The sequence below is a fragment of the Falco cherrug genome, chromosome 16, assembly GCF_023634085.1.
Source record: "Falco cherrug isolate bFalChe1 chromosome 16, bFalChe1.pri, whole genome shotgun sequence".
Classification (NCBI taxonomy): domain Eukaryota; kingdom Metazoa; phylum Chordata; class Aves; order Falconiformes; family Falconidae; genus Falco; species Falco cherrug.
The window spans coordinates 3,309,410-3,331,173 of record NC_073712.1 but is presented as its reverse complement, the minus strand read 5'-3'; the positions used below and the strand labels follow the sequence as shown (position 1 = coordinate 3,331,173).

Sequence of the window (21,764 nt, the reverse complement as noted above, 5' to 3'; positions counted from 1 at the left end):
GGCCCGTGGGCCCCAGTGCTCCCAGCTGAGGTGTGGTGGCAGGCAGGGGTCCAGGGCGCAGCACCGGGGAAGCGTTGGGTGAGCTTTATTGCTGATGCAGTGGGCACAGCGCTACACATTGCAAAGGGGCTCCGGGGGGGCGCGGGGTGGGGGTCGGGGGCACTGCGGGGCCCAACCCGCTGGCCCCCCGGCTGCCACCCTCCCCCGGGGGTCCCGGGGCATACAGTGTGCCTGCCCACCCTGTGCCCCCAGGGGGCTGCTGGTGTCACCGGCTCTGGTTCCCCCCGGAGCACCAGCTGGGCGAGCCCCACACTGCAGGGGGGATGTGGGGCAGGTGGAGCCACTCGGGTGTGGGGTCAAGAGGGAGCAAAACCCTCGAACCGAGCCCCCCACGCCATGCCCCGAGCCCCCTGCACCAGCCCGGGCTGACCTCCCGCTCTGTCCTCCCACTGCCCCCATCCCCGCTCTGCCCCCTTCCCTGAGCCCCCGGTTCCATTGAGCCGGCACCCCGCGAGCCGGCACCCCCAGCCCACCGGTTGGAGCCCCCAGGGGGGAGACAGACCCTGCAGGCGAGTGGGGTTGGAGGGCACCAAGCCCCTTTGGCCAAGCCCCCCGCTCTGCAGCCCCCTCCTCTGCCCCCAGTCTCACCAGGCAGAGCGGGGCACGGTGCTGGCGACAGAAAGAGCTCGGGGGGCTCCACAACTGTCAACACAATAAATACAATGTCTTCCTCCGGCGCTGCACGGGGCGGCTGCGCTGGCCCTCCTCGGGCCGGCCCTTCCTCTGTCCCAGAGAGACCCCCGCTCCTCGGCGGTGTCACTGCGGGGTCCCACGGGGCTTGGCGTGGAGACAGTCACGAGAAAGGCAAGTGGCCCGGGGTCCGCCACGCTGCGGGGGCAAAGCTGTCCCGCTCCTACTGCAGCAACTTCGGTACCTCCACCTGCCAGAGAAGACACCCCGTTACTGGGGGGAGCTGGGAGCGAGGAAAGGGGACACTGGGGTGGCGCGGGGGACCCGGTGCAGACCCGCCGTGGTGGAGTGGGACCCTTGTGCTGTGGCTGTGTGGGGTGCTGGGCACCTGGGGACATCTCCCCCTTGGCCAGGCTGGCTGTCCCCACACTCAGGCTGAGGGGCAGCCCGGCCAGGGACACAAACTGGGGTGAGTGAGATGTTTCAAGGCATCATCCTGGGACCGGTGCTGCAGTCGCAGCCCCCCGGCCACCCTGGCTACCCCGCAACCCCAGGGTGCTGCCAGCGTGGCAGCGAGAGCTCAGTGAGCTGCTCCCCTTGAGGACCTGCTGCCAGCGTGGACACTGGTTTCTGCCAGGGGAGGTCCTGGATTTCCATCCCCCGGGGGTGTATGTTAACGCTGGCTTCACCCTCGTGTCCCAAACCCTGGAGCCAAACCTGCCCGCTGGATCTGCCCACCCCAGGGGCTCTGCCAAGGGATGGGGCTGCCCCGTCCGTGCTCTCTGCCAAGGGACGGATCTGCCAGCCCCATCTGCTCTGCGAGGGACGGTGCAAAAGGATGGATCTGCCTGCCCCGTGTGCCCAGCAAAGGGATGGATCTGCCCCTGCCACGTGCTCTGTGCGGGGGTTGGGACCGTTCCATACCCTGCACCGGAGCAGGACAAGCCCAAGTGACAGCAGATGTGACCTCAGGGCTCAGCCCACAGACTCGCCCCACGGGCAGACCCCACCGTGGCCCCACACTTGCCTTCCTGAGCTGTTTGAGGTTGCTGGAGCGGATGGCCGCCAGGAGCTGGTCCCGTGAGTTCTTCTCCTGGGCCGGCAGTGCCCGGTCTCCCAACTTCCTCTGCGTGGCCGGCGAGAGCGAGTTCCTCAGGCTCTCATTGATCAGTGGTGGGGCGAGCGGAGGAGGAGGTGGGGGTGGCGCAGCAGGCGCCCCCCCTTTCTTGGGTGAGCTTTTGGGGGAAGCCTTGGGGGACGGCTGTGGGGATGGCTTGGGAGACCCCTTTGGCAGGGCTCCGGGCTTGGGCACCTCCAGGAGATCTTTCTTCTCCCCACGCTCCTGTGCCAGTTTCTGCTCCTGGAGGCGTTTCTGCCTCTGTTTGTCCATGTTTCGGCTCAGCAGGTTGGTGACCGTCATGCGTGGTCCAGCCAGCTCAAAGTGGTAGCCCAGCTTCAGGAGCGTGGTGTTCTCCTTCAGGAGCTTGGCGATCTCCATCTCTGTCTTGCCCCCACAGATGTGCCGCTGGTTGTGGAAACGCAGCTCCGTCAGCGTGTTGTTCTGCAGCAGTGCCCGGAAAATGGCCAGGATGCCCTTGCCCGTGATGTGGTTGGAGTCCAGGTTGATGCTTGTCAGCACCTTGTTGGACTTCAGCATGATGGCGATGGCGAAGGCCACGTGGTCATCAGCACGGGTGTTGGCCAAGGCGAACAGCTTGACCACGGTGTTGAACTCTAGGGCCTCAGTGAAGCGCACCAGGGTCTCGTTGTTGATGCAGTCTGAGTTGTTCACGTTCACTTCGGTGACCTCGGCATCGTTGTTCTTCACCTTCTCGATGAGCTCATCAAAAATGCTGGAGGCTTCATCATCCTTGGCCTGATCCGAGGAGCTGCTGGTGGCAGGCTTGGAGGGGCTGCTCTTGGCTGCTGTCTTGGCCTCCTGTTTCTCCTCTGCTGCCTTTTCTGCCTCTGGCTGGGATTTCTCCTTCTCATCTGACTTTGATTTTTTCAAAGCTGAACCCTTGTCCTCTTCTTTTTTGTCTTTTTCTTTCTTATCTTCTCCTGTGTCTTCTGCCTGTTTCTTTGAGCCCAGACTCTTCTCATCTTCCTTTTTATCCTTCCCTGTGCCCTTCTTCAATGCTGAACCCTTTTCTTCTTCCTTTTTGTCCTTCCCTGCATCCTTCTTTAATACTGAACCCTTCTCGTCCTCCTTTTTATGCTTCCCTGCATCCTTCTTTAGTGCCGAGCCCTTCTCGTCCTCCTTTTTATCCTTCCCTGTATCCTTCTTTAATACTGAACCCTTCTCATCCTCCTTTTTATCCTTCCCTGTATCCTTCTTTAATACCGAACCCTTCTCGTCCTCCTTTTTATCCTTCCCTGCATCCTTCTTTAATGCTGAGCTCTTCTCGTCCTCCTTTTTATCCTTCCCTGCATCCTTCTTTAATGCTGAGCCCTTCTCATCCTCCTTTTTGTCCTTCCCGGTGTCTTTCTTCAACACTGAACCCTTTTCTTCCTCCTTTTTGTCCTTCCCCATCAGCTTTTTCTCCATGGCCTTGACTTTATCGTTGATAGCCTTGTCCTCTTTGGTCTTAGCCTCAGACTCAGCTTTAATTTTCGGGTCTGTTTTTGGAACATTTTCTTCTTTTTTAGAGTCTTTTCCCACCTTCGTATCCCGTTTCAGGGCCAGGTCTTTGGAAGGGGCTTCCTTTCCCTTTTCTTCTTCATTCTGGGCTCCCTTATTCTTCTCACTTGATCTGCTTTCCTAACGAGAGAAAAACACCAAGGCGTTACAGAGACAGATGCCTCCAGCTTCCAGACTCACCACCCCAGTTTCACCATCACCAGCTCCGCACCTTTGTCATGGGGGAGCCACCGCAGGGCACCGGGGGAGAGTGCCGCAGCCGGGGAGGGGGCACAGGATGGTGCAGGACAGTCCTGCCTCAGGAGCGTCTTAGACTATGCCTTTGAGCTGCCCGAAACCAGGAATTTACAGCAGAACATTGTGAGGGCATCATGCGGGGTCCCTGGAAGGTGGCAGGGAGATGCCGTGGGGGAGCACGAGGACAGCCAGCACCGCGGCTCTGCTGTGGCAGGGGACAGGCTGGTGGCCAGGACCCGTCAGGGAGGTGAGTGACCTGCTCCAAGTGGTGATGGTTCAGCCCTGGGTATGGGCCTGTCTCCTCCATCCCAGCGGAGTGACCCACCACCTCACGCTCACACCCTGCAGCCTGCGGCTGGTATCCTGGTTTCAGCTGGGATACGGTTAATTTTCTTCTCAGTAGCTGGTGCAGGGCTGTGCTTGGGGTTTGGTGTGAGCATAACCTTGGTACCACACTGGTGGTTTACTTGTTGCTAAGTTGTGCTTACTCTAAATCATCTAAATCCAGGACTTTCCAGCTCCCCCTGCTCTGCCAGTGAGCGGGGCACAAGGAGCCAGGAGCAGAGCCGGGACACCTGCCCCAAACTCGCCAAAGGGATATTCCACACCGTGGGTATCACACCCAGTATATAAACTGGGGGGAGTTGGCTGGGGGCCACCAATGGCCGCTGGGGGACTGGCTGGGCATCGCTCGGTGGGGGTGACCAACTGCATCATGCATCACTTGGGCTTTTTTTGTTTTTTCCTTCAGGTTTTATTCCTCTCTCTTTCTCTCTCCTTTTTGTTACTATTAGTATTTTATTTCAATTGTTAAATCATTCTTCTCGACCCACGAGTTTTGCCTTTTTCCTGATTCCCCTCCCCACACCACTCAGGGGGGAGCGAGCGAGCGGGCGGCTGCGCGGTGCTTAGCTGCCGGCTGGGGTTAAACCTCGATGCTGGACTTCGGAAAAGGAAGGTTTAACCCAGCCGAGGTCCTGGGTTTAGCATCCAAGTGCCCCGAATGCAGGCAGAGCCTGCGGCACCCAGGTGTGATGAGGTCCCCTGCAGGTCCTCAGGGCACCTTTGCTCTCCTTCTGCCTCCAGTCCCTTCCCAAAGGGCTCCAGAGGTCTGCGGGATGCCCTCCTCCATCCCCAGCGAGCCAGAGAGCCTAACAATCCGCAGGGTGCACCTCCCTTAGCAGACGGCTCTGTCTGACCCTTTCCTATTCATACCTCCTACGAGTTATCCTCTTTCTAATCACCTTTTTAACGAGGGATGATCTGCTCCCTGTACCTCTGTGAACCCCAGGTGCTTTCCCAGCTTTCCTAAACGGTTTCTAGCTGGATGCTCTGCAGCTTTGCCCACTCCAGAGCCCAACACGCTTCCCATGCCGGCCTGGATGCGTGTGCAAGCAGGGGAATGTCCACAGCTGGTGACACAGGTGACACAGCCGTCACACCCTGGGCTCTCTGAAGCTGGCCTCCTTTAACCAGGTGTTTGCATTTTTGATCTCCCTGCAGAAAACCAAGGCAATGGGGACGCAGTTTATTGCTCTGTATGTCTTCCCAGCCCGTCTTCTTCCAGTGTCCAAAGGTTTCATCAGAGGGAAGAGCTTAACCGGGGTGGTCTGGGGGAAGGATGCAGATTTTGCTGCATGTGATGGGTGAAGCAGTGTCACTGCAGCTGGCAGCCCCTTCCCCTGCCTCTGGGGTCTTCCCATCTCTGTGCCAAGAAGCCGTGCAGCGGTGCCCTGGACTTCTTGTGTTTCTTCTCTCTCTGATCCAGCCAGGATGCCTGCTCACTCCCTAGTGGTCTGGCAAGCATCAGTGCTTTTGCTTTGACTGATTCCTGTATATTCACCCTCCAAAAGTGATTTTTGCCTTTGCTTTTATGCTTATCATGATGTCACTGTTGCATTCACCAGATTTTGGTACACCGGAGGAGCTTAGTCTGGCTTCTGGCTCTGCAACACTGACCTTCAGGCAGCAGCTACGCCCTCCCTGCACAGACGGATGCAACCCCAAGGCTTGATGGAGCTACCTCCGGCAGCAAAAGATTTTCTTCTTTTCCTTTGTGCTTTAGGGCCATTTGATCATTTGTTTCTTGCAGTCGAAGCCCTTTCTCATGTAATTTTTGGTACATTTGCCAAGCACCTGAACCTGGCTCTTGGCACAGCCTGTCCCGTGCACTGCTGCTGACCACAGCCCGAGCCGGCAGCTCCAGGGCACAGAAAATGCCTCACTGCAGCCTTCACCCATGGCTGACAGGGCTGCGAGGAGTCTCCCATCAGCATCATTATGACATGTTCTGCTTCGGCAGCCAAAGCCTTTGATCCCAGCTCAGTGCACGCAGCCTTCCAGCCTGTGGGTTTTCTTACGGCACCGCGCTCACTTCCTTCTGTGCCTGCAGCCATGCGGGCGCGGGACCAGGGCTGTCAGGGTAGTGCGGTAAGAGCAGGGCACTGGAGCAGGGTTCATAGCCCCGAACATCAGATGTGAGACACCTTCACTCCCAACTACGGACAGACAACTGAAGATGGATGAACCCCTGACACTGGGACCGAAGCTGCTGTACAGAGGAGGGTCCCACTGTAACGTCCACATCAGGGTTTGGCAGTTTAAACCTCCTTCTCCCCACTCAGCAGCCGGGGAGCACGTGGCTCCTGCCCCTTGCAGCGAGCCTGGCTCTTCCTGGCAGCATGGCTCAGCTCGGTGTGCTGGCCGGCGCCGGGGGGGTTCTGTGTGGAGGTGAGCAGAGGGTGATGTTCTGAGATGCTGGGAGCTGGGAGCCCAGCTGCAGAGCCGCGGTTAGCACAGGCTCAGAGCTACAGCTGCGCAATTCATCTGGGCATCCTCGGCTTGACCACAGCGATGCTGGCGACCGAACAGTGATGCTGGTGACCTGACGGCGATGCTGGTGACCTGACAGCGATGCTGGCTGCAGGAGGAGGAAGAAGCACCAAGGCACAGGGGTGGCAGAGTGGATGTCATCTTTGCTGGGGGGACTTTAGGACTTCAGGAGGAAGAAAGATGCCTCTGGGAGCTGCAGGTGTGATGCCTTTACAAGCTCCCTGGACCCTCTCAGGGCTAGGAGAGCACTGTGGCTTCACTCAGTGCCTTGAACCCCCACATGAGAGTCCAGACACCCTCGTCTGCAGCCAGGGCTGGCCGCCTCCTCCAGACGATGCCCTGCTTGCGATGGGTGTCTGTGCTGGGGCAGAGTGCGGCTCTGCCCTCCCAGTGCGCGGCACTGCTGGCCCTCAGGGACTGCTTTTTTGTGGAAAGAACTGGCCTGGCTGCGAGCGGGGCAGCCATGGGGACTGTTTGTACCTGGTGTATAAACAGATGCCATCTGGGTCGAGAGAGCTGTTTATTTAGTTAAGAGATTTCTTGGCTCCCCTGTGCAGACCTAAACAGGCGACAGAAAGGAACATACCAGAGCCGTACAGAGCCTGTCCCTGTGTTCACATGGCCCCGCGCTGCTGCAAACCCCAAGGACCAGGGATGGGGCTCCCAGAGGTGCCCCAGTGCCAGCATCACCCTGCCCCGGGGGCTGCGGGTATCGAGTGATGCCACCTCCTCTGGCCCTGGGCTGGTGGCCCTTCTCCCCAGGACATGCCCTGTTCCCAGGGCTGGGATGGTGCAAGGGTGCTCAGTGACTTCCTGAAGCATCTCGGTGAAGGAAGAGCCATGTCTGCCCTGGCGGGAGGCTGGGCAAGATGTGTGTGTGGGATGAGAGCTGCTGCCTCCCCCTGTCCCCCTCTGCCCAAGGCCATGTGGCCACGTGCCTTCGTCCCCTCCTGCCTGTGCACCCACCCCCCGGCTCTCGGTGTGTCCCACCACTCCAGCTCCACTGCGGGCGCCAGCCCTGGGTGGTGTCACCAGCCCAAGCTCTGCTCACTGGAGACAGTGCACAAGTCCTCCCCTCTGAGCTGGAAATACAGCGCGTTGCTCCAGCTCTCGGAGCTCGGCAGGCGAGCTGCATGGCAGGGTGATGCAGAAGAGGACAGATGTATCCCTCCCCTGGTCCTGAAACCCTGGCTGAGCCCGCAGCCGCCAGCGCACCTTCTCCTGCAGCCCAGGCCACCAGCCAGGCTGCCTCCATCTGCAGGGCCAGCGCCAGCCCTGCACCCCTCCATCGCCATCCTGAGTCCTGCCTGCTCGCTCCTCTCTGCCACGATGACATATTTACCTTGGATACCTAGAAACCAGTGCCACCGCACCCCCCTCCTGTGCCGTTCCCTCTGCTGTGAGCACAATTATTAGGGGAATATTTTTACACAGCGTGTCAGATCTTTAAAAATAAGCCTAATGAAAACAGCCTGGTACTTGGCTGATTAATCACCAGTGTTTTGATGAACTGAAATGCCTTCCCGTTTCCTCTAAATAGACTAAAATGAGCATTGCCATTGCTCGTTAGCATTTGTAACCCTCAAACCCACTCAGATGTTTCCTTAAAAGGCAAAGGAGACGGGAATTTCTTGCCTGGAATCCGAGTGCTCACAGCACTGCTCCGGGCGCTGAGGAAGGGATGGGGATGGGGATGGAGCAGCCGCCCAAGCCGGGCATGGGTGGGAGCGGAGGGGCTGCCGAGCTCTGCTGCTGGTGGTGGGGATGTGACGGTGGAGCGAGGTCCTCGGCTCCTGCCCTGAAAGCCCCATGGCTCGTTTTAGGGTAGAAAATTGCTGCTTGGGTGGTAGGTATCGATCTGGCTGATGGTGAATGAGAGCTGGTCACCCCGCTGTGCCCACAAGCAGGCTTCACAGCAAAAGGGGAACATGCTGGAGAGGAGAGGAAAGGATGGGCTATCCAGGGACCCACCGAACCTGTGCCCGAGCTGGAGGGAAGGGGTACTTCGTAGCCTGGCTGCTGCTGTTACAACAGTCCCTGGCGGAGGGGACATAGGGAAATGCACTTGTAGAAGAAATATTTTGTCTTTGGAAGGGGCCAGACTTCACCAGCCTGCAGTTATTTCCAGAGGCGCGTCCTGGGAAGAGTCCCTCATGGCCCACATTACCAGGCTGAACACGCTGCCCCACCACGCCGGCCACGTGCTCAGCTCAGCTAAAGAACAAGATGTAAGGATGGAAGCCTTGGGGAGCACATGCTGCCAAGAGCAGCTCCATGTTGGCTCTAGGGAGCCATGCCCCACCTGGGTTTGAGGAGGGCTTGGATGAAAGGGGGAAGCCAGGAGAGCCCAGGACAGCTCCTCCGTGAGGGCCACTGCTAGGGGCATGTGGCATGTGCACCCCAGGAGGAAAAGGGACCGCCAGCAAAAGATCTCAGGGCCAGACCTGCACCTGCAGTTCAGGTTAAAATGGCTCCAGAAACAGTGACCTCAACCTGCAGGCTTGGCAGAGGTCTCTAATGTCACCTGCAGCTCTGGTGGCCTCTGGAAGCCAGCTGTGAGACATCACCCCCCAGCTGATACAAAAGCATCAAAGGCACAAAAGGGAATTCCTGACCCAGGATCAGGCCCATCCCAACAATCACCACCACTGGAAAATCCAGGGTTAGCTCCACCATGGCCAATGGCTCCAGGTGCTGCTCGCTGTGGGTGGCCATGGGGACACAGGCTTCATGCACCCCCAAGCAGAGGGGCACGGTCCTCGCCTGCGTGCAGCTATGGGGCCATCTGTTCTTGAGGGGTATAAGGAGAAAACATGGAGCAAAGCAAGAGGCAAGCGTCAGCCCCTTCAGAAACCGCCCACACGGGGACACGGAGCCTATTTAGCCGAGTCGGAGCTGCGTGTCCGCTGCTTGCGCCTACACTCTTGCAAGCACCAAGGGGTTACCACTGCTTGTAACCAAACTGCCCTGCACCAGTGTACAGCCCTCCTAAACCAAGATGCAGATGTCTGTGGAAGGACAACTGGACCAGCTCAACTTAATTAATCCTGGAATTATTTCAGTCACATGGAGTAACTTCTGCATGTGCATTGGAGCCCACCGGAGCCCGCGAGTCTTCTCCTTGAGACTTGCTGCCTCCCTCCACCCCAGCAGCTCCACCAGCAGAGCAGTTTCGGTGTGCTGGCTGCCTGGCATGTGGCTTTTGCCACCAACAGAGACTCTCCACCCAGAGCCGTGCTCCTTGCAAAGCAACCAGAATCCCTCCAGAGCTGTAGCGTTGGGGGATAAAGTCCAGGCCAAGAGACTGACCCATTCTTCCAGACTCTGCTGGAATAATGAGGTCCTCTTGCAGCCAACAGGACATTTTCCAGTTCATCTCTTGGCAGGGCACTGCTTAGGCAACAGGTACCCACCAGCAAAGCTCCATCGGTCCCAGTGATGGAGGGGCTTTTGGAGGTGGGAGAGCAGGGAAGTGGGGAAGCCCCAGGGATGAGGGGGGACTCTGAGAGACAGACAGACAGCTCACCAAAAGCTGTTGGTCAGCTGGGGGCTCCCAGACCAGACTGGCAAGGGAAGGAAGCTGGGTTTGGTTATTTCAAGTAGGGGGTTTAGGCATAATTATGGATCCATAACTAACAAGCCAACCTGGTATCACTACCTGAGGGGTTTCAGTCTGTCCTACACATGCTACTGAGTCCTACAAAGGTTTCCAGAGCCACCAGAGACTCTGTTGAACCCACAGCTCTAAGCCTGAGCATCTGCATCATCTTCTGAAGGCACCTACTTAGATGCAGAGGCTAGAAACCCCACTGTCCCCTGCGTCCAAAGCCCAGCTCGAAATTGAGTGAGGCACCAGCATCCCACCACCCCTCAGTGTGACCGTGGGTGAAGGGAGCTGAGGAGGCTGGGCACAAGCCATGTGAGAGCTCCCAGGGAACAGGGATGTCCCCTGAGACTGTCCCACTGCACAGAGGAGTCCACTGAGGTGGCCAGCGGGCAAAGGCAGGTGGCTCTGCACTTGCCCTTCCTGGGTATTTGGGTACCTGTTGCCATTACGCTCTAGGCATGTGAGAGAGCTGCTGGAGCCAAGCTAAACCACAACAAGCTGGCCAAGCTACTCCTTTCCTCCATTCCTCATCCTGTTTTGAGTAACTCAGGGACAAGTCAGAGCCAAGGACATTCCTGGAAAAAAATGCTGTGTCCTTGGCCGAGCCCTGGGCGCCACTAAACCTGGGTTGCCAGAGACCACCAGAGGAAGCGGGACCACGAGGCTTCTGCTGACCCTGCTTGCCCAGGACAGCCAAGTCCAGGTCTATGTGACACCCACCCACTCACAAGAGGATCTGGCATTGCTCTACCTGCAGCAGTGCCAGGACAACCCTCCTGGTCCTTGGCTATGAGCAAACGCCACGGGCCAGCGTCACGAGGCAGCCTGCCTGCACCCCCGCACGCCCCGCAGAGCTCTGGCCCCCGTGGGCTCCCTGGTAGGGCCATTCCCAGGCAGCGAAGAGTTTCTCTCTTGGCACATTTGGATTCTTTTGGCATGAAGCAAGGGTGAAAGGACCTTGGCTTCCAGCACTGGGTCGGACGCAGACCTAGCATGACCCCCTGGCCATGCTCTATGTGCTAAAGCCCAGGGCGAAGTAAACAGCTCCTTGCCCTGCCCTGCCTCAGCTATCACTCTGTTATTTTAACGAGGAACTCAGTTATTCCCCTTCCCTTCTGCTCAGACCTTTCCGACCCCAAACATCACTGTCTCTTTGCACTTCCCAGGCCAATGTTTTTAAAAACATCCTCCTCCTGAGATGCAGCGCTGTTCTCCAGAGACTGGACAACTTCTGGCCCTGACTTTTGCCTTGCTTTGCCTTCACTGCTGAATTAGGGCTGACAACAAACATTTCAGCCGGGTTTCCTTTAATAGAATAGCGACAACGACATGCAGCCATTTTCCAGAAAGCCCTTAAAACCACTGGATACTCTGCAAATGGAAACTTTTGCTTCTCTAACAAAACCTGTTTTTAGCAGTCTGGGTTTTTCTCCTCTTTCCGTTGTATTCCCAGCTCCTTCTCCTGGCGCTGCCATGGCTGAACTGGATATTCCCAAGACGAGACCTTTCCCCTGATCACCTCCTCTTCGGCAGAGGTTGCAATGGGCAGTGAACATCAGCGGTTCATACCACGGCCACCTCAAGGCTGGATTTCTGCCTGGTGCACTTTCTGCCGGCAGCCCACAAAGAGCATTCCTTGGATTTTTAGGAACAGAACTGCAGTTCATCCCTAGCAAGTCTTAAATCCTATGTCCTGTCCTCTGTGTCACGGGGGCTGGATGATTGAGAAGGAGGGATCTGGCTCCCAGCCTCCTGGGACTACAGGGAAAACATCTCCAGGCCCCCTGCAGGTGCAGGTCTCCCATGGGTCCCATCACCCAGCCCACAGGACCACCACAGCCACCCCACGGCATCACCAATGGCCGCAGGTACCCAGTGCAGGAGGCTGAATCAAGGTCTTTGAAGCAGGTGAGATAAGCCCCAGCCCTAGGTGCCTACCTGCCAAAACCAGAGAGCTGTTTGCTGGTCAAAACCCTTAAACAGCTTATGAGAAACAGGAGCACTGGCTCCTTAGGCTCCCACCCCATATGGGAGCTGCAGTCCAGAACACAGCACTCAATCAGAGAGAGAAAGGCATGCCAGGAGTCACGATCTCTAGTTCTTAAAAACTGAAGATCTTCCCTGAAAGGAAGCAAACCACAGCTCCCCTCCTGCGGTGGGTGGCTCTCGTGGCTGGTTCCCATGCTGGGCAGGGTTGTCTTCTGCCATGGTCCCTTCTGCAGGATCGCTCGGAGCCCTCAGTAGTGTCTGGCAGGTCTTGGCATAGATCCTGACCAAAATATCTTGTCCCAGCCCTGGGCTACTCAACCCAGTGTCAGTGGGCTGCACGCACCAGAACTTCTGCGACCCTGGGCTGTCACCTCTCCTGTTGCATTTCTGCAGCTCTTGCTCCTGTCTGTTTTCAACCTTCCCTGGACGGCACTCTGGGCTGAGGACAGGACTGAGCAGGACTCACGTCACTTCATGGCGTGGCTGCTCCACCGCCGCTGCCGCTCTCCGCGCCACGACTTCAAAGCCAGTGCCCTGACACCTCCTCCCCTGCGAGGTGAGATCCTCTCGCTCCATCGTGCTGTGATTCCCACACGGCAAAGGGTGGGCTTGAGTGACACGACCGGTTAATCCCAGCGTCCTGCTGGGAGCTGAGTCACCAAGACCATTTTAGCATGCACATGACATCATAACACTGCGAAAGAAAGCGATACATAAAGGACCCCAGCTCTTTTCCTCCTCTGTACATCTATTTATCAGCTCAACATAAACAGATAATAAACCTCCCGGGTAGCTCGGCCCATATAAGCTAAACACTCCAAGCATTTCCATGGATTTATATGCATCCCAGTTGTGGCTTATGTAAATATAGTACTCAGCTTTTTACTCCTGTTTTTTTCAGACTGACTAGAAATTCAGCTTTTTTTCCTGCTTGTGCCCTTAGATGGACCGTGCATCTCCCAGACAGAGAGCGTGCCTTTGGAGTGACCTACGAGGACGCTGGGAATGCTTTGTGCTGCCACTCGCCCCGGTCACAGCAGAACAAGGTCTCTGCCACCATTTCCCAGCAGCATTACAAAAACTCCGATCTGGCCGCGAGGTTCCTGCTCCCCCCACTTGTTCAGATGTGCAGGTCAAACCTGGGTGCGTTGCCACCTCACTTGCTTCAGCCGTTCTCTATATTGCAGATGCTTCAGTTTTCTGTCATGGAATTGCTCCTGCTTCTCTTTTCGCCTTGCAGGTCTGTTTTATCGTCTGCTGCTAGCTGACAGCTCTCGCTTCTGGTGCTTGCCTTTCTCGTTACAGGCTTGGTATGTTTTCAGAAATAAAGAACAGAACATCTGAGCACAGACAATGGCAGTTTTCATTTCTGAACAACAGAAGGTGACAAATAAAAGGGCTCTCCTGGATGGGCTGCTCTGCAGCGGGCTGGAGAGGCCACAAAGCAGACCATCTGTTGCTTCCTTTAAGGACCAAATAGGAACGATTTAATACCTTTGGCTTCTTTCAAAATAAGTGACTGTTCTGGATATCTATGGATATCATCCGTGGGATTGGACACAAAGACCAGCGACCCGCCAGCTCCATTCCTATTCTGTGTGTTGGTGGCAGGTTGCACCTTCATCCCCTGCCTACCCCAGCGTGAGCTGGGAGCTGCTGAAGAAGCACCGGGAGGAAGGGTACCCCAGTGTCACCCACCCCTTACACCTCTTTTGGAGGCCAGGAGCTGGGCAGAGCAACAACATGTTCTGATGAGGCATCCAGCCTGCAAGAGACCTGCCCAGGACATGGTTAAAAGAAAGGCAAGAGCTGGAAACTGGTGAAGACTCTTCCAAGGGAGAAGGAACAGTCTTGGCATCTTGACAGAACTGGCTGATAAACAGAACAGCAGAGTTTAAATACATACATGTTAGTCACAGACTGGTAAGATGCTTAAAGAATGATACAACCACTTCTTTTCCCTTGTTTGTAATTTCCCTTGAGTCTGTCCCAACTATTTAAATGTGGAGCTTGTTTTTCCTCCAGATATTTTCATGAAAAGATGACAAGCTTTGAGCAGTAATAAGAAATCTAAATGCTAACTTGCTTTTCCATAGTGTTGAAGAGGGCTTACTGTTAAGGATCTCCACTTTTCATGGTACCTTCCTCTACATACAGCCACCAGTAGCTGGATTAAATACCACCCAGCAGCAAGTGCCAAGCCTACACCACAGACCCCAGTAAGCTAGAAAGCAAGGCAGGACTTTTTACAAGACCTTTCCAAGGAGTTTTGGCATCCTTACCCACGGCAATAGGACCTGCTGCCCTCTGGCACCGACACCCTTCAAATATGCTGCATTTGGATGAGGTGAACTCCCTCTCAGCTCACTGCTTTTCCCTCGGCATCAAAACCTGGCTGTGAGGACCACTGTCCCACCACTCACTGTCAGCTGTATAAGAGCCTACAGCGAAGAGTGCCGGCAACACAGAGACAGCCCCAGGAGCTCTGCACCAGGCAGAGCAGCCTGCAGGGAGAAGGATGCATGGACCTGGAGCAGCAGTGAGACACCTGAGAGGAAGGGGAAAACTGAGCCCCCTCAACTTTTCCTGTGGGAAGGGTGTTCAACCTTCAGGGCACAAAAATACAGGGACGACCTGCACTGTGCAGAGCTGGCCCTGGCTGTGCACATCTGCCCTGGCGTCCAATGTCTCCTGTGCAGAGCCTTCTCCTTCAAGAAGCTGGCCCCTAGGCTTACATGGAAGGAGGCAGCCACCACGTGTGCAAGCATCTTGCTAAAAGAAGTTCTGCGGCCCTGGAATGAATCCCCTTGGTCAGCAGGATAATGCCCCCGTATGCAATTTCCCTGCATTTCCCCAGTCATTCGTGCTCGAGGCTGCGTCAGTGCAGCCCTGTTGGGAGGCAGGACTGGGGACTCTGATGAGACTGGGACATCCAGGTGTCCTCTCCTTACAGGTGAAGTTGAGGGAAGGAGGCTCCATCCATTCCCAGAGAAGATGGTGGTGCAGAAGAACAGTGCAGGGAGGGGCTGCCTTGGCCACCACTGCTCAGTATTTTGGGAGCCACCTAAGGCCGCGGTGAGGCCAGGTGGGAATCCAAGGAGAGTCGAGAACGGCAGCAGGTGGATTTTGTGGCACGCTTTGTAAAGGAAAACTTCCTGCTGTGAATACAGCGGCTGCTACGGAGCACTCATCTGCCAAACCACCTGGTCCCACGGCACACACGGTTCACACGCAGTGGTCGTCCCTTCCATGGGGTAGCTCTTCTCAGCCAGGTCCTCCCCAGCAAAGGTACCCCCAAGGGGGTTTAGGAGTGACCCAACGCCAGTGGGAAAGATTGGGGTACCTCCAGGGTGTACATCACAGTGCTATATGCACAGACACATGTTTTTTAAAGATGTCACCAACAGCAGAGGAAGAACTGGACAAAGCCAGGCTGACTCTCACCAGACCCGTCTCCTCATACAGCTCAGCTGTCAGAGAAACCCACCCCACAGAGACACCCCGTCCCCCTGGCACAGACAGCTTTTCCTCTGCCAAAGAGAAAACCCAGGCACGATACATAGATTTCAAGTGACAGCAAGTCAGCTGTGCCCCCAGGTAAATCATCCTTTGGGTAATGCCACCACTTCAACTTTACAGCACGTTTCTAACCTGAATTTTTCTCTCCTTATGTCTTTGCCTGCTAAGTAAAGAGTCATGAGCTATTAGAAATCATCCCTTCATTTATCTTCTTGTGAATATTAGTTTAACTTTGGCTCCCGTGATACATGGACCTACAGGAAGGTCTTGAGCGCATCCACAGAGAGGCACTGTCCCAAGCCCCACTGTTGAACTGGGGTTTACTTCCACTCGCAAGCAATACAAAATGAAGATTAATTAATTAATGCATCACCAAGATGTGAATTTGGCTCCACAGCGTGGAGAAGTCAGGGCAAAGCTCACGTCTATTTTGGGCTGTTTATAAACTGGTTCCTAGTTACCCAAGTTTGCCCTTTTCATCACTAAGAAGATGTGTTATTATGTAGTTACAATATTTCTAAATATACCCACTCTTCCCAGTATTTAGAAGGGAATGGAGTTGCCTGGAGCCAGTTGAAGAACGGAACAATGACTGCAAGAACTCTGAGATGGGCAGAAATTTAACCTTTCCCTTTAAAATACCTTATTTTGTACTTTGGAGAATTTCCTGCACACCTCAGCTAACAGGCAACATCCCACCAACCACTGCACAAAGAGGGGGCAAAGGAGGGATGGAAGAACAGGAAGGAGGAGGAAAAATAATGGGGAGACAGGAGCACAGCAGCCTGGACCAGCGTGCTGCCAGCCCTGCGTGGACGCTGCTGGGTCCCCGGTCCCGGCAGGCTGCGGGGAGCTGGAGCGGCCGTTGCCCCACGGGGGCTGCGACCCAGTCACCTCCCAGCTTCACAATTAGCAATAACGATACAGCCCGAGGCACCGCCGCGGAGCTGGGCTAGGAACTCCTTAATATTTTCTATCCTCAGTGCCTTGGTGCAATCTCTGTAGTTCAAGGACCAGAAGCTAACCTCCCGTCCCTCCCTACTGAAGAGATTTCACAGACACAGAATAGCATCTTCCACATGTTCCGAAGGCCAGTCCCACTGGAATGACTTCCCATTCCTTCCCTGCTCTCATGCCTGTGCTTCCCTCCCATGCTCACACGTCCGCTTCTTGCTTGCAAAGGTTTTGCTCGATGGGTTTCGTCGGGGATGCCAGGCGCCGTGTGGGCTTGTGATGCACAACGCTGGGAGCCGACAAGGGAGAGGGGCAGGGGGGACATGGATGGGGTGATGCCTGCACTTGGCTGGAGGAATGCCACCCCCCGCGGGTGCGCAGCCCCAGCGCTGGGGTTGGCAGGCACAAGCGCTTCGCTGCCCGCCGCAACATGAAAACTATTGATAGTAGAGAGGGATTTGTCATCAGGAGCCTCAGAGCTCTGAGCAGCTGGGTGAGAGCTCGAGAGCCAGCCGGGATGCTCTGGATGGCTCCATGTTCTCACTCTACCCTGCAGCAAAACACAACCTTGCGGCTGCCTCAGGTGGATGGAGCCTGGGCTGGTTTCTGCGATGCTTCTGTGGCCCAACGATCCTGTCCCATCCTGTCCTCGTGCCCCATGGTGGAGCAGAGGTCCTGCTCCACCACCGGCATGGGCTGACCTGCCAGCGCTGCGAACTGGCATTTTCTAGGTGCTAATCCCAGGTCCTAACAATGCCAAGGAGGAAGGGGTAGAGGATATTTTTTTCTTGGCCTCCAGGGACTGAAATAGAAGAAAGTCAGTTCTGCCATATCCAGTTACTGCAATGCAATCTAACTGGGCCTGTTTCACTGACAAATCTGACTGGCAGCCAACTTGCTTTGTCTTCCACGGCCCAGAGCTACTGAAGCTCAAAGGAGAGCACAACCAGTGCTTTTCTCAGGACCCCCGTCGCTGCCCTCCCCACCAGCCAGGGCTGCACACCCTCTCCTGGGTCACCTCTCCTCCCCGTGTCATCCCTTGCCACCATCCCGAGTCCTCTCCCGCAGCACACAGACACACAGAATCCCAGACTGGTCGGGGTTGGAAGGGATGTCTGGAGATCATCTAGTCCAAGCTGCTGTTGAAGCAAGCTCACACACACTCTCAGGTATCTTCCAAACAATGCAGTGTTTAACCAGACCGTTTCCCAGCTCTCTTTTTCCAAAAACCACACGTTTCCTCTCTTCCTCCTGATCACAAATACTTCCCTATCCCACTTCCCAGTCAACTCCTCATCTTCCCATGGCTAAAAACAAAATAGCATCATTAGTGATGTCGAACGCTTTTTCAGTGCCAGCTCTCAGTGCTGGCTGCAAGCCGGGATTACCTGCAAACCAGTGCAAACCCTTGCAATGTCACTGGGATAACTGGTCCCACATAATAGCATTTCCCTTCCCAGACAGTTTTGTCCTGCAGCACCTGCAGTTCCCCACCACAAGGCAATTTTCCACCAGTCCACCAGTGGGAAAATAAGCCCAGCGCTCTCGTGGCGAGGGGCACGGTGCTTTTGGTCCCCCAGCCCACGCCAAATGCCACATATAGAAGGTGAAGGCTGCGAGTGCCTTGTCCTCACAGCCGAAGGAAAGCACCCTGGCTGCACAGCCAGAGCTTTCAAAGGGGTGGGGAAAACTATTTAATCCCTTGTTCAGGTCTCCGAAATAAACCTTCATTTATCTATAGTTGCAATTTTCATCCATTTCTCCCTGTTTTCTCCCAGGCTCCGGTCAGGAGAGTACCTTCCTATAATATACTCTGTTAACATCCAGAAAGAGCTATTTCTAAGTCCTCACAGGTTAATTAGAGCTTGATTACTGAGCTGGAAGATCTAGGGTACTGCTGGGTGACCTGGAATAGATACAGAATCAGAGCCAGAGCAGTCCGTTAAGAGGGGTATCCACATAAGCCTTTGCTCCGCTTATGCAGCTGATACTCCTCAGCCCTGTCCCGTCACAGCAGATGCAAATCCAGCCTGGGACATGAAATCTGTCCATGACTACACAGATAAATAGCTGAAGAGTCTCCCTCTTTCACTTTCTGGCTCAGCCTGCTGTGGAAAACTAGGGAAACCAAATGCTTCCCGGCCTCCCACACATGGAGCACATACCAAATATTCTTAGTGCAGAGGTTAATAAATGTTACAGAGAAGTGGGATTGGCTCCCACTAAGGCAAGGCACAAAGAAAGGAGAGGGACTGGCATGAAGCTTTCTAGCTCAAAGAAAGCTATTAAAGGATTTGCCAGGTGCAGAGGAGGAGATAAATCTACCCAAATCAAAATAAAAGAATGAATTTGAACTGAACAATACACACAAACAGCTTGGGGCAAAACCTGCTTCTTGGGGTGATTTCCATAAAGCAGTAAACTTTTTTTTATTCCACAAGAACCAGAGACTGTTTCAGCTTTTGGACAAGAAGAACTGAAAGGACCAAGAGTTGGGAGGTTTCCAAAGGAAAATAACAGGAGGAAAAAGAAATGCAGCCCGCAGGACTGCTGTTGCTGCACCGGCCCCTCCAGCTGCCTCCTGGAGCACCACCTCTGCTCCCAGCCCTGCTGAAGGATGTTCAAGCAGAGGCAGGGAGAAAATCCCTGGCACCAGCACAGGTTCTGGCTTTGCGAGCGACACCGGGATTTCACGAAATACCCTGTTCCCTCCCGGAGTGCCTGGCCCAGCTCCCTGCCTCGCTGCTCTGGCCCCTCCGTGACAGCTACTCCTCCTCACAAGCAGCACAGCGCTCCTTTCTCGGGGTTCAGCTGCAACTTCTTGTCCCCCAACCCGGCGGGCGTGTGCTCACAGCTATGCCCCGGCATTTCTTACAGAAAGAGCTCAAGCGTGGGGAGATGTGACTTACGTCTATCGAGTGTTCCCTCTGAATAAGTTTCCTGGTCTCCTTTTCGCAGTGATTGAGCACTGTGTCGCAGTTTTGCGAGCCAGGTGGGGAATTTTCTGTTTGGTTTTTCTGACTGAGCTCCAGAGGGATGCTTCCATCTGGATCCACCACATCCAGCTCCTTTTCCAGCTCTTCCATCTCCTCTGGAGACAGAGTAGACAACAAACTGTCAATATCTGGATCTTCACTAACTTGTCGCCGGTATTTGGCCACTTTGGACATCTTGGCTCGCTGGCGAGACACGGTTGCGGTTGTGTGTGGTACCCAAGGAAGGAGAAAAAAAAAAGAAGCCGAAGCTCCAGCACCACTTCCCCCAGCGGCAGCAGGTGCTGAAGTGTTAAATCTCAGCAGCTCTCAATCCCTGCAGCCCGGGATCTAGTAGCTATCTAGAGGGGACACCCCTCGGTCCCAGGGTTGGCCAATAACAGGATCCAGCCGGGATTCGGGTGCTGGGAAGCCAATGGAGCCCAGCGGGAGGCGGGGAATGGTGCTATCAGAGGAGCCTGAAACCCGAGGACATTCCAGGGAACCATGCAGCGCTGCATGACCAAATTTAGTCCGGAGCATTTCGCCTTTTAAAGGCAGTGGGCCAACCTAGTGAGAAAACACGCAAAAATGCACAAGCTGGCAGGCTGGAGATCGGGGGTGGGGTGGGTAGGGGAGGCCCATCCCTGGCATGTGCCCATGGGTGCTGGGGGGCTACTAAAGAGGTCAGTGTGGCTCCAAAGATATGAGGCGTCTCCTCTGTCACAGGAGGGGAGAGTTTCTGCTGTGGCAGTGACCACTCTTGGCTGAAATGGGCAATAAAGCGCCCACCCCAGAGAAAGTTTTCATCTTTATCCCACTGCCCTGCAGGAGCTGTGCGGTTAGCCAAAGCGCACAGCCCTTCGGATAGAGGTGGTGGGTGGCTGCGCTGCTGGTTTCTTTACGAAGGATGTGCAACGTCCAGCACCTTTGCAGCAGGAGGGAGCAGGCACGTGCCAGCCCAGCCCGGCGCCTGCCCCTTGCTCTGCGAAGTCTGATCCCAGCACTGTCCCCGAGTCGCTTTAGGAGAGCTTCTGCTGCTTCCCGTCCTCTGCAGAGGTGTTTCTGCAGCTGCTCTTCATCACAACCCACTTACCCCGCCAAGCCCCAGAGACGTCCCTCCTGCACAGACTAAATTCCTGAGTCTCTCCTGCGTCTGGTTCAGGCAGTGCCCTAAGCCTGGGCTTTGGTTGGAGGCACCTACTTTCCATCAACCTAATCCATAAAGCTTACTGGCACCAGCAAATTCTCCCAGAGGGATGGAGGCGGGTAGGCTCTTCTCTCTAGGTTTCAGGGCAGCTTTACCCCATGCACAGCATTTTGTACCTGTTTGTTATGCTGCCAACTTCATCCTTTCTTCTTCATCCTCCTCATATTTACTGCCTGCTCTCAGGCCTCTCTCTTTGCTAGTTCAAGCAAGCAGCCCTTTCATCTTCTCCAGTAAAATAAGCCCTTGTAAGATTTTCCTTGCCAGCCTAATCACCTTCTCTGCCTGTCTCCCTGGCTCAGATCCCATCCTGAACACAGGCAGAGGGTGCTCCAGGTGAGCCTCCCAATGCCTTGTGCTACAAACTAGACATACCCCATCTTGATGGGAAATGTACATTCTTTGTTGCAGTCTAGGATTTCATTTATCTCCGGCATCACAGCGCCCAGCTCCCGCTCATATCCTTCCTATGATTCACCAGCACGACTGAGATTTTTTCCAGATTGTAGAAGAAACTGTTGGTTTTAAGTTTCCAAGCGCATAACCTTAAACATTGCTGCGCTGAATTTCATCTCGCTTCACCCCATTGCTTCTATCTCCCTGATATCATGACCCTCATCTTGGTGCTCACTTGCACCAAGGACTAGGAGGGACACGGCCATCCCCTTCTCCTTCGTCTGGCTGCACCCCAGTCAGACTCTTATCCTTCCCTCACCCCAAAACTGCCACTGAAGGCAACAGGAACCAGAGTGAATGTAGCATATCAGTGTCTACCTGGTGCTCTCTTCGGCCGAAGAAGCCAAATGAGTGTCTTGTTCCACCTTACTACAGCCCTGAACCTCTCTAACGTGCTGTCTGTCTGCTTTTCAGGATACATGGTTCAAAATGTTTTAATACTATGTCTTCTGGAAGAGAAATTTGAGTTAACAGTCTGGGGATGGACAAAAAGGCCAAACGCCTGCTGTTCCCATGCGGTGTTGCTGTGCTCAGTCACCAAGTGCCTGTAAGAGGTAAGTAATGAACTGGAAGCTCAGTTCCCAACTGGAGAGGGCACAAAAAAATCGGTAGAGAGGAATCATAGCTGTGTGTCTCCCTCTTCTGGGAAAGATCCAAGCT

At 55.2% G+C, this 21,764-nt stretch overlaps 1 protein-coding gene across 1 annotated transcript; it reads right to left on the bottom strand.

Annotated features, from left to right (window-relative positions):
- Positions 1-63: 63 nt before the first annotated feature.
- Positions 64-19,885, bottom strand: LMOD1 (leiomodin 1). Its single transcript, XM_027816762.2, has 3 exons — positions 19,379-19,885; positions 1,718-3,451; positions 64-940 (listed from the first exon to the last, which is right to left on the bottom strand). The coding sequence occupies exons 1-3, from the start codon at positions 19,637-19,639 to the stop codon at positions 914-916; spliced, it is 2,022 nt and encodes a 673-aa protein (XP_027672563.2). The 5' UTR covers positions 19,640-19,885; the 3' UTR covers positions 64-913.
- Between the last annotated feature and the right edge of the window lie 1,879 nt (positions 19,886-21,764).

Bases quoted from the DNA above. Each gene is read 5' to 3' on its own strand.
- LMOD1 (XM_027816762.2), bottom strand. From the start codon at position 19,639: ATGTCCAAAGTGGCCAAATACCGGCGACAAGTTAGTGAAGATCCAGAT. The intron at 3,452-19,378 runs GTAAGTCACATC...TTCTCTCGTTAG, and splicing joins AGAGGGAACACTCGATAGAC to GAAAGCAGATCAAGTGAGAA. The intron at 941-1,717 runs GCAAGTGTGGGG...CTTCTCTGGCAG, and splicing joins ACCTCAAACAGCTCAGGAAG to GTGGAGGTACCGAAGTTGCT.